The 12,790-nt window shown below is 37.9% G+C and overlaps 1 protein-coding gene across 2 annotated transcripts in view; it reads left to right on the top strand.

Moving 5' to 3' along the window:
• The window catches only part of PIEZO2 (piezo type mechanosensitive ion channel component 2), a 291,317-nt gene that overhangs the window by 261,897 nt on the left and 16,630 nt on the right, over positions 1–12,790 (top strand). The window contains exons 37-42 of one of the 2 annotated variants that reach the window (XM_085220764.1): positions 978–1,153; positions 7,329–7,496; positions 9,498–9,890; positions 11,029–11,287; positions 11,786–11,968; positions 12,157–12,409. In XM_085220764.1, the coding sequence (XP_085076890.1) occupies positions 978–1,153; positions 7,329–7,496; positions 9,498–9,890; positions 11,029–11,287; positions 11,786–11,968; positions 12,157–12,409 (1,432 nt within the window). The remainder of the gene's footprint in view (positions 1–977; positions 1,154–7,328; positions 7,497–9,497; positions 9,891–11,028; positions 11,288–11,785; positions 11,969–12,156; positions 12,410–12,790) is intronic. The other variant, XM_085220763.1, reaches the window with a different exon arrangement.

Raw genomic sequence — 12,790 nt, forward strand, 5'->3', positions numbered from 1 at the left:
CTAGCACTTGTCCTTTATCATACCTGCAGTAAAGGTAGTATGTTGTAGGTGCTAGAACTTCAAAGGCAGGTTGTCATAATGACACAAAGATTCATTACTGCAGAAACAACAAAGTGTGTACACAAGGTAACCTTATTAAAAAAACTAAGGTTCAGGTTTTGTTTTTAGTATTTCTCTGATGCAACTTCAGATTTATGAAAATTTTCAATATGAGACAGTGTCAAGGTCCAGAGTTGAAGTACTAATAACTAATATTAAAGGAAATATGATCTGTATTTTAGAGTAGTTTTATTATTTTAATTGCAAAATGTCCTTGCATAAGGCTTCACTACATGTCAAGACAATGACTGTTCGAGAGTAACAATCTTTTCTTTCAGTGTATCTTCTAAAGTCTATGCAACTACTAGTGGATTGACTTTGATGTGTTTCTGTCAGAAAAAAAAAAAAAAGAAAAAAGGCTATAAAAACAATAAGAATAAAAAGTTTTATTCTTATTGTATGTCTTAGCATTCTGACATTATGGCAGTACCATAGCCAGAAAGACTTGATTCTTTGCCCAGCCTTGGGGTGACAGTTAATAAAACCACCCTTTTGTGATCTTGAAATCACGTAAAAGGTGTAAATAGCTTCCATCATCAATATGATTTTCCCAGTTTTTCAAACATATCCATACTTCATGAGCAAATTCTTATTTTGGGAAACAAATGAAGGTCTAGATCAATTTACACAGGACCTGTTTCATTTGTTTCTGTTTTAAAAATTTGCTACTGGCTGCTAATAAGATCTATGATTGTTCCTGGATTCAGTGAAGCTGTCTAAATGATCTGTCTCAAATTTGCTGAAGCCTTATGTATAGGTTTCAGCTCATACCTCATTTTCACACTAAATGATCTGCACTGCTGAGCTTTTTGAACAGTCTTTGATGAATGTACCTCCCCTTGCCCCTTGTGTACTTCTACCTCTTCTCTCTTTCACAGGGAAATGTTCCTACCCGGGAGAGCATCCATATGTATTACCAGAACCATATGATGAAACTTTCTAAGGAGTCTGGACTGGACTCAATTGATAAAAATCCTGGGCAAGCTTCTGGTTTGCAAACATCTGAAAGAATGGATAGTTTAGATTCAGCAGCTTCTCGAGACAGTATCTCCAGGTATTCAGCTAATTCTGTTTTTTGAGAAACTGGGGGATTGTGCAATAGATGTACTTTTAAATAATGTTTTAGTATCATGAACTTTCCAATCAGTGTTGAACACTTCTTTTGACTGATCCATGCCATTTGAATAATGAAATTTCTTCTATGTGTTACTGCTCCTTTACACTGGTGCACTCGATTGTAAGCAGATGACTTAAGTCCTTTTCCACTGCACCATTGCTTTCTGTGGTTTTTACACTCACCACTCCCATAGAATTAGGAGTCATTGACAGGTCTTCTGATCTTGTCAAAAGTAATGGAAAATAAGAGACTGCTGAGTATGATTATGGAATATTGTGTTAGGAATTCAGGCCTGGAGTTTGGAGCACCGTTATTCATTATGAATATTTTGCCTTTGGAAAATAGATTATTTTCTGTTACACACAAGGTAAAAAAAAAAAAAAAAAAAAAAAAAGGCTTTGAATTGAGAGAGATTTGAGGTTTGAGGGAACAAAATCATTTTCTCACACCCACAGACCATCTGTGGAGCCTGATTTCCTAACTACTATGACATGACTACAGTCCCGCAGAGCAACGCAGTTTGTGCATCAAACAAACATATTTGTTTATGAAAGCCACCTTCCTCATTCTTTTCTGAAGACAGATACTGTCAAGTCCTTATCCAAAACTACTGAGTGTTCCTGTTGCTCCATGCACACAGAGGCACACATGTTCATTTCCTTCCCTTACAGAGGCAGCATGTTCCCACTGTGTCCCTGGTGTTCTTGACTCTTAAGAGACCACAGAAATTGTGCAACAGCATCTTGAGGGGTAGGGGTAGAAAGGAAGGCTTTGAAAATGAAGCCATTTCATAACCCATTGCATTCTGCTCTGTCCTGTCCTTCTTTGAAGTGTAGCAGTGTCACATTTTCTTTGATGTACCCTACAGATTCATTAGCTTCTGTGTACAGTAATGTATGCTCAGCTTTCACTAATGACATATGGGTACATGTTAGCAGACTAAAAATAATGAGGGCTTACATTCCCTTCTGATGTTATTGAAAAGTAAGTGTAAGAGATTGTCTGTGAGTACTATGCTTCAACAAAATATTCACAAATTGCTCTCCACAGTACAAACTGGCCTTTGAGAGGTTCACTCCAGTAAAAACATCAAATCCTAGCAAATCTTTTTTGGTGGCTAGCTACCCAACCAAGCAACACCTTTGTGTTTTGTCTCAAAGTTTTATTGGAGTCAGATTACATGAGAAAATTGTAAAGCCAAATTCTATTACCAGCTCACTTGGAGTCAGTTGGATATCTGGAGGGCAGAATTTAACTCCACAAAGTTCAGTCTCAATTAAGTAAGGAATACTAATAGCAGTCCTGCTTTCATTAAATAGGTTTTGATCACACTGTTTTCTATAGGTAGAAGAAGTTAACATTACCATTTAACAGTGTTAGCAAGAAATTTAACTAGAAGTGAAGGGAACTCAATTCCAAAATAAATTATAATCAAAGACAAATCTTTCTATTTTTATGTGTAAATTCAATGAAATGGTATCCAGTTAGGTTTTTTTTTTTTCAGGATAATCACTTATTTGTCACCATGCTTCCAAATTTCAAACTCAGAGAATTCAGTGATTCTGTGGAGCTGCTATGCAACAGGAGAAGTAAAAGCAAATATAGCAAATGTTGCAAACGTTGCTGTCATTTCTGTTTTCCCAGGAGATGTCACAGGAACTATCAACACAGGAATAGCAAAAGCAATGTTGTAACTGATTTCTCTTCTCTTGAATTCTCTTTCTGGTTATATTCTTGCACTGTCAGTATTTGCAAATTGTCCACATCTGCTATAATATTAACGATCAGTAATTAGAGGAAGCAAAAAATGGGTCTGTTGATTAAATGATTGTGCCATATGTCTATTAGGGCACCTTTGCATGTTCCTTCCTGGAATTACAAAAGAGCTTGTTTAGAAATGTGAAGTCTTTTAAATTTCATATAAGTTTATCAAGTGAATTATTTTTCTGAAATTGCCTAAACAATAGAAGAGGACATCCTGCATTTCAAAGTAATAATTTTCACTGAAGCGTTTCTGTGATCATTGAACTAGGATTGCAATGGAAAACCGTTAGGAAAAGGTAGAGGGTTTCTAGCCACTATTTTGATTATGCATTGGTTGCCCTACACTAGATTCTGCTGTAAATATTAGATGTATGAGTAAGATGGGTAAGTTTGGAAATAAAACTTGACTTCAGAATCAGAGAAGCTATTCTATTTTAATAATACATGTTCTTTATGACCAGAAGTGCTTTAGGTATGCCTTCAGTGCTCTGAACAGTGGATTCCAAATGGTAATTCACAGGGATAATAATTCACCTGATCAGTTGCAGGAGCTGTACATTTCTTGTGAAGTTCTAAGCTGATGCTTCTAAGTCTTATTCAGGGATGTTGTTCTCATACTACATATATCTCTAAAAGAAGTTTTGCAGATTATCCTTTGTAGGATTTTCTCTTAAACTAGGGAACACTTAGCTCTTACTTATCCACAGTGCTTTTATTGTATACTAGCTGGAGATTTGGTGAAGTATGCATATTGGGATTGCTTCCTTTCTTTTTATGTATAAATATTTTCATGTGTTCTAAAGGCAAAGTGCAGTGTATGGGACAGGAGAAGATACGCATGCTATTTCTTAAAAAGCTCCAATAAGCACCAACAGAAGAGACTGAGAGCTAGCATGGTAGAGCCTTGACTGATGAGCTGCTTCTTAGGTTAAATAGCTTGTAGATTTCATGATCTACAGTTATGAAATGGAAGGCAGAGGCAGAATCAAGGTCAGATTTCCATCCAGAGCTTTATACTTGGCTCAGTTTGTATTCATTTCTATTCCTTCACAAATAATTTCTGCATTTGTCAGCTCTGGCTGTGTGTAGGCCCTTACAGGGGTCAAAAGTGAGACCCCCTGTCCCTCTTATATAGGTGTGGTTGGGGTCTTATCAGACCCCATTTTTCATCTGTGCTTCCCTCGCCATGTGAGAAAGAAGGGCATGCAGGAGAGAGTGCTGGAGAAGTTTGCCTTAGGAGGCAGGAGAAACTATGACAGGAGAGTCTCATTTTGGGTCTGGACCCAGGTCTGACTTAGGAGCATGTGTGATAAGAAATGTTTGGGCATTTTGCTGTCAGGTGTAGAAAATATATTAGCTCGTAAAGGTAATGCCAGTCAGTAACTATCATGGAATAAGAAAGAAAAAAATTTATAGGTATATTTCTTAACTACTGAGATCTCTGGGAAGGATAAATTTAACAGAAGAGAAGTCATAAAGTAAATTTCCCACTTACACAAGATAAAAACATCTCTGCTATATATACCCCTATTTGAAATTGATACCTGATAAATTTTATATAAAAAGCTTAACTTGGTCAGGGCTTTTAATGAACCTTTGATTTTAAATTCCTATTTGTTAAATGATTTCAAGAAGCTAAGAATTTTCAAGGTCTCTAACTTAATGAATTTGAAAAGTCACTCAGGAAGATCACTCTCTACAACTACCTGAAGGGAGGTTGTGACGAGGTAGAGGTTGGTCTCTTCTCCCATGTAAGTAGTGATAGGATTGGAGGGAATGGCCTCAAGTTGCACCAGGGGAAATTCATGTTGGATGTTAGGAAAAACTTCTCTGAAAGATTGGTCAGGCACTTGAACAGATTGCCCAGGGATGTGATGGAGTCACTTACCCTGGAGGTGAACAAGAAATGTTTAGATGTTGTGCTGAGGGGCATGGTTTAGTGAGAAATATTGGTGATAGGTGGATGGTTGGACTGGATGATTCTGGAGGTCTCTTTCAACCTTGGTGATTCTGTGATCCTAAAATATGCTTGGATTAAATTTAAGTGATTGTCAATCACTAAGTCAATGTTAGCTCTCCCAAATGTAAATCATTTCATTTAACTGGAGTTCTCATTTCGTTCATGTTTGGAAGCATGTTCCCAAGGATGTTTATACAGAGTATACATATTGTAATACAGGTGTCATCTCAGACGCACCTCCAGATAGTCAAAGTTCTAGAGCAACTGCTCAGTTAGTATTTCATCTGATTATTTTCTCCTCTATTTAAAATAACTACCTGAGCCAAATTTTTGAAAGGGCTAAATCTGGGCTATTTTTTAATTTGTATCAATTAACAAAAGTTTTTACCTTTCTTTTCCTGGGACTCAGATTGGATCTCACTTGTTATGAAGGACAGATGAAATGTGTTCCATTGAAAATATATGATTGGGTACAAGCCCCTTTGATTTCAGTAGCTGTTCTGCTTCAGGTGCTTGGAAAGTTCCAGATGGACTATGCTTGCTTTTAAAATACTTAGGAAGAGGTGTTGCTTTTTAAAATAATAAACTCAACTTTTGAGACGTAAAATGACATGTGAACAATACTGTAGCACAGAGGCATAAAGGCAGTCTACAAAAATAAATTATCTACTCTCTGCCATCTTCCTATACTTTAGCACCAAAACATTATTGATAGTACAACCTGGCGGCAATACTTATGTGCATATGTAATAGAAAGTTCTCAGTGACTTTCATTCTTCTGAATCAGACTTCCAGTATGTATCTCCCATTCCCACATAAGCTGCCCCATCAAAACCCTGTGCCATGCAGACAGGACAGCCCTGCAGGTTTTGTCTGGAGGACTCGTGTATACATTTGTATGCACAACACATAATAAAGTGGTTTGTAAAGAGTTTCAGCCAAATGAAATGACAGGACAGTCATGCCTCTGCCATTAGTCTTGACTTTAATTAAAGGATTTGCAGTACTTTTGGTGTCCTGGTAGTATTTTTTGTCCAGGAGCAAAGTATTCTTTTACCTCTGTCCATTCTGTCCAAGACCATTAGTATATGTAGGATTAAGAATAAGTACTTTGCTGCACATACTTAGCCTTTTCCCTCTCCTTTTGCTTTATTACAACTGTGTAACTTTTTGCCAGCAATTTTCTCTTTATTTCAAGCTAGCAAGACAGAAGTTACACAGAAAATACCATTGTACTTCCCTTGTGACCTCTCTCCCCATACTTTGAGCTTTGGACACATTCAATGTTTGCCAGGGAAGCCAATCCACAACTGCTGTTGCTCAGGTGCACAGATGAACCAAGAGAAAGATGAAAAGTATAATGTAAATCCTACGCCTTGAGATCCTTTCTTCTCTCATTAGTTCTGGCATTCACGCAGGTCACTGCATGTGTTAAAACATCAGGTCTCTCAACTTACATCATAGAAATCTGTGTATTTCAAGGATTTTTACAGGAGAAATAATTATTTTACCTACCATATGTCATTAATTGCGTCTGCTTCTTTCCTGCTGCTATGTTATATGCTTGTATTTAAACATGTACTTTCTTCCTCATAACTCATCCAGTTCTTCTTTCCTCTAGTAACACATAAATGCTCAGTGTATGGTGTGTGTCTCTGGTGTCCCATTGTATTTGATAAATGAAAGGAGATAAGGGTTTATCATATCCTTTCAAGATGTACATGTTTCTGATTTTAAAAGAGTTTTTAAGCTGTGTTTGAAATAAATGAGATCTTCTGGAAAGAATCATCACGGCTTACTACTAAATATCAAAATGAAAGCCATCCCATGCAGAGCAGGTTATATTTGGCATGCATCTGCTGGCTAAGTAACATATCCGGTTTGGCTCTTCAGTTTGGAAAGAGGATTAGCCAATATCTCATAGCTATTTTTCTATTTGTGGAATATAAACTTATTACATTTAAGAGCTCTTTTAGGAAATTGGCTTGTACCTATGTAAAAAGGTTCAGCATAGCATACCATTAATAAAAGAGAATTTGTACAGAGGAAGTCACTTCCCAAAACATTTGGGGGGAGTTTGGAAATTCTAGGGGAGAAATGGAGAAAATAAATCTGTGGTAGGATGCTTATAGATAATTAGGTGCACCCAGAAACTATGTATTATGTCGTGTTGGTTTCATTTCTCTTCAAACAGTGAAAATATGGGTGTTAGCCTTCTACAGCCCCTATATGAATATGACTATTTACATGATGACTATGCAAATCCTTATCTTCTCTCTGAACTTTTTGTCTGTGTTTTGCTGCATGGCGAGCACATTCATTTACTGAACTGTGTATAGTAATATCATTTGTATTTAACACTGTCTTTATAACTGTTTGCGCTGCTAGCTGCTACACTGAAGCAACCATGCTGTTCTCAAGGCAGTCAACCCTTGATGATTTAGATGGACCAGACACTGTTCCTAAAACAAGTGAGCGCGCTCGACCTAGGCTTCGTAAAATGCAGAGCATGGATATGTCCTCCTCATCAGCTGACAGTGGCAGTATAGTGTCAAGGTGCTTAACTCATGCATGCTTTGTTCACTCCTTTACCCATACCATTATACTTATTGCAGTGTATATAAATTTGCATTTGCAGATATGTGGTGTACAGAGTGGTTTGCATGGTTAATGGAAGCTTAACTGCTTTCTGTGTTGAGCATGATTTTGAGATTAAAACTCAGAGTCATAATCCAGTTCTCCTTTGTTACTTCACTTATTCTGCGTTTTGGATTTTCATTCTTTATTCACGTATTTTTAAAAGCCATTCTATTACATTAAATGGCTATCCAAAACAGGCCCCTAAGTCTGTATTTGTTCAGTTAAAAAAAAAGCCTCTGATTTTCAGAGGTACCGGGTTGATGGCTGTTCTTATTGAAACTGAAGTCTGAAAGTGAAGTTTCTCAGCTAATCGGTTATCCTAAACATGGGCTTGGGTGTGTAATTTTAGAAACTAAGATAGGCAAGTGTTGGCACTGTTCTTTCAGTTCCTGCTTTTCTCCCACATAAGAAATATTTTTAAATGTTTTGATTTCTTTACCATTGATTTACAGTCTGTAAGGTGTTGGAATTAATAAAAGGAAAATCACAATGAAAAGATAGTGAATATTATTAATATCCAGTGGAAGAGAACAGTTCAGCAGTTCAGAGCCACTCACTCACTTCTTAGCAGGTCAAGCTCAGGGATTTATATGACACTGTGAAATAAAAACAGTGTTTGGACCAGTAATATAAATATGAGGCAAATATAAATTTGAGGCATATTAGATCATTCTTTTTCAGAATTTCAGATGTTTATAAATTTTCAGGGTTGATCAGTTTTGAAGTGATGGGTTTTTATGTTTTTGAGCATTTTTAACCAGACTGAGTGCTAACAGGGACATCAAAACATACATCCCAACAATGTTAGGAATTCTTACTAAAAGTTGTCTCACGTGTCCACAATAAGTTTGGAAGAAGTAAAAGGAAAGAGATGGAACTTTATTTGGGATTTTGGCAGGAGATGGTAGTGCCAACTGGCTTAGTCAGTACAGGTTTTTCTTAAAAGATGTTAATTTATGTGAAATCACGGCCTCGTTCATTTCCTTGGAGCTATGTTAAGTTTGGATTTGCTTCTATTGAGATGCAAGAACATCCAGCTAACAAAAGACACTATGTTGATGCCTCTTGTCTAACCTTTGGAGATGGAAAAAAAAAGAGAAAGAATCATATTCTAGTGGAGAGACGGCAAAATACTTGAAAGAAAAGAGTAAAAGCAAGGCCAAAAAATATGTAAAAATATGATGGTGTCCAGATTCCCATCTGGAGTCATCAAGCTGCATGAATTTACATCAGCTGTGTTGCAGAGCAGAGAGCGTTAGGAGAGAAAGTGATTATGGACTTGAGAAGCTGAAAAAGAAAATAGCCCCATATGGAAGAAAAGCAGGCAGGTAAGGTAAAAAATGAAGACTGTAATGAAGAACATAGGGCAATCTGAAGGTAAGCAAGATACCCTTTTACTGGAACAGCTTTGTACTCTGGATTGTATTTCTCCATGCTCGCAATTTACTTGTTCATAGAACAGACGTGATGTGAGTTTTCAATCGGTTTTCCAGGTATATACAGAGACCATAGGCTTGTTAAAAGCACCATGTTTAGAAGGAAAATGACAGCTGTCTATTGTTCACCACGGAGCATGCTTAAATAAATGTAATAGAAGTTCTGATTCTGATCAGAGTATTTGAACTGCTTTCAGAAAACTGGTGTAGTTTCCCTTAGTAATGACAATTTCTCCTTTCCTGGTGTGGAAAGAGAGGGAGGCACAGTGGGTTCATTGGCATGCTATTCAGAGGCAAATGGACCCTGAGGGTCCATCTGTGTCAGAAGAGAGCATATTGAATTATGTGAACTTTGAGGGCCTGGGAGTGCAGTGGCGTTGCTCAGCTGTCTACATAAAGGTACAATTAACAAATGTTGTTTGGTGAAGACCCTCATAAGACTCAACTCTCTCTCTTCATCTCTTCATCCTGCCCCTGACAGCGAGCCTACACAGGTCACGATGCTCTATTCTCGTCAGGGGACGACAGAAACCATTGAGGAGGTAGAAGGAGAGCACGAAGAGGAAGGAGCTCATTCTGCTTCAAGGCAGGATGAAGAAGAGGTGGAAGATTATAGCCTGGGTTCAGAAGGAGCTGCATATACTCCTGACACCGATGTGCCATTGTACTCCACTGTGGACAGCAATGCAGAGGCACCACCTTCCTATAGCAAAGCTGTCAGCTTTGAACATCTTCCTTTTGGCTCCCCAGATGACTCAGCTGGAAAGAGTCTCATGATGGTGAGCCCAGATGACAGTCGGACGGACAGACTTAATGATGCAATTCTCCCTCCATTGACGCATGAGCTAACGGCTAGTGAGCTGCTTCTGAACAAGTAAGGACCTTGGAGTGGGTGAAATTTTTGGTCCCAGTTTGTGAAGTTTTGACTTTTTTCTCTTTTTTCTCTCGACACAAGGCAATATTGTTGATACAGACCTTGTGCTAAGTTTGATTCAAAGGAAGAAGCTCATTTCCTGTGTAGTTGTTCTAATTACAGATTTCTAAAATGATTCAAATACATTTTGGAAAAATTCTGTGTTTTCTCCCTAGATACCATAGCTAATTGTTCCAATTAGCATCAGATTTCTGTAGTCTAACAGTAATGGGGTCAAGAGCTTTTCTAAACATTCCTTGTGAACAGAACAGGGCTTCTCTTCTGCAGACAGCTGTGATTTCAAATAAGCTTCTTCCAGGGCTATCTGGGAAAATGTTTTTCTTTTAATTATTTTGGATTACTATTAAGGAAACTCTGACCTTTGACAGAGTGTATGTTTAAGTCAGTAGGATATGAGGGCTGTGTAGAGAGATCACTTTTCTGAGTGCTTTCCTAAGGGATAAAGATGCTCCCTCTTTGCCCCTCAGGCAACACAGTGAGTAATGCTAGTGGTTTCAGGTGGTGTCACTGTTCTTCCTCTGCTTTCTGGCCTGGCTCAACCAAGGAACAGCTTCCATGAAGTTGGAGCTGGATAAGACGACCTGTAATGTCATGTCCCTTCCAACCCAAGCAATTCCATGATTCTACGAATTCAAGGGCAAAATCTTAAATCACTTTTCAACCTGGCAGCATCTAGAAAGGAGAGGCACAGATCTGATTTTGTAGATGTGGAATCCTTTATTCTGACTGTCCATGCTTCTTTTGGATTTCCAGCTAAATCTCCTTTTACACTAGGGCACTCCTTAAGAAAAGGTAAGAGAACTGATTATGTGAAATTTATATAATAGTTTCTTTCTGACTTTTATGTTTATTTGAGCAGATTAATTAAAAAACAACAGAAGAGCACTTCCAATTATTCTGGTATAAATTCTGAGAGCTTAGATTCAGGCTATTTGATTATAATACTAAATCCCATCTTTTTTTTTTTCCCCCCTGTTGTGGTCACCAACAGAATGTTGTAACTTTTCAAAAGGGAAAATAGTATCAATTTTAACAGCAGCTGTTGTGAATTTCATTTGCACTTCTCTGCTTTTCACAGGATGTTTCATGATGATGAACTAGAGGAATCAGAGAAATTCTATGTTGGTCAGCCTCGAGTCTTGCTTCTTATTTATGCCTTGTACAATACTCTGGTGGCCCGGTCAGAAATGGTTTGCTATTTTGTGATCATCCTTAACCACATGATCTCTGCCTCTATGATAACGCTGGTGCTGCCCATCCTTATCTTCCTTTGGGCCATGCTGTCTGTTCCTCGACCAAGCAAACGTTTCTGGATGACTGCCATTGTCTACACTGAGGTAGGCTGCTGTTTTTGCAACCCTGTATGTGAGAGATAGAAATGTTAAGCTGTAAGCTTTGCATGGTCTCTTTTCTGTTTCTGATGTCTAAGATCCAGTAGCCTTTGGCCTTTTCTGTTAATTTAAATGTTTGCTCAGTCCTTAGCAACGTCTATGGTATGAAAAGATCTCGTTCGTGTTTTTCTTCACTGCTGTGGACAACATCCTTTCTGGCATGTAAAGCAGTTATCACAAAAACCATCCATTTACAAATAGCTACTGTATAGCTGGTAATCAAGTATACACTGCCTGTGGCATCTCCAGTACCACTGAGTTGGTAAATGCTGAATTTAGTCCTTAATGGCCTTATGACTCAAGAAACATAAACTGTTGTTCCTCTATTTTAATGAGTGTTTGCTAATCGTCTCACAAAGCTGACAAAGTTGTCTTATTTCTTTCTTAATGTTATGAGGCTGCCATGCTTAGAAAACACCCAAAGTGTGTTGTGTTTCTGAACAGGTAGCCATTGTCATCAAGTACTTCTTCCAGTTTGGCTTCTTTCCTTGGAATAAATATGTGGATTACACAAAAGATAAACCTTATCATCCACCCAATATTATTGGGATAGAGAAGAAAGAGGGCTATGTGCACTATGATCTTGTTCAGCTCCTTGCTTTATTTTTCCACAGATCCATTTTAAAGGTGAGCTGAGTGCATGTGATTTTTATTTTGTATTTAATTTTTTAGTCATTCGAGCTATATTTCAACACCATGAATTTATTGTCTCTGGTGAACACTGCGATAAATGCCTGCAATAAACACTGTGACATAAATACACGTAAATACAGTAAGTACAAATTTGAAATGCTCTCCTTTTCTTTTTCTACTAGTGCCATGGACTGTGGGATGAAGATGAGAAAGGGGACAACTCCAGTAATAAAGGAGATACTGATGATGAGCTTTCTCTGCCAGGAGGCAGGAGAGACTCTTCTGGGTCTCTGAAGTCTGTCAATCTTGCAGCATCAGTGGAGTCCATCCATGTCCACTTCCCTGAGCAGCAGACAGCAATCAGGAGAAAGAGCTCCAGCAGTGCTTCACAGCTTTCTCACAGATCCAGCTTCTCCTCACACAGATCTAAGAGAGGTAAATGTTGTGGCATCTTGGGAACTTGAAAAGCAAATGTTCAATTCCCTTAAGGTCATACTGCCTTTTGCTGTGGAGAACCCAGAAACTACTGAATACTGTTGCTCCTCAGTGAGGAAATAGGATATGAAGCAAAACATCTTTGTGTTTGAACATACTCCAAACCTTCTTAAAGTTCACATGAAGAGCTGTACTTTGTGATTCACTATGTTTTTAAAATGACATTATCCAAAAGCTGGGAAAGGAATGTCCAGTGTGGCCCAGATCCAGAATTTCTGGTTTAGCATAATCCTCAGCTAGAGGGAATTCAAAGCACATGTATTTTTCATATTTACATTCAATGGAAGTTGAAGTGGAAAAAAAAAAAAAAATTGGTTAAGG

The sequence above is a fragment of the Meleagris gallopavo genome, chromosome 3 (genome assembly GCF_905368555.1).
Source record: "Meleagris gallopavo chromosome 3, MGAL_WU_HG_1.1, whole genome shotgun sequence".
Classification (NCBI taxonomy): domain Eukaryota; kingdom Metazoa; phylum Chordata; class Aves; order Galliformes; family Phasianidae; genus Meleagris; species Meleagris gallopavo.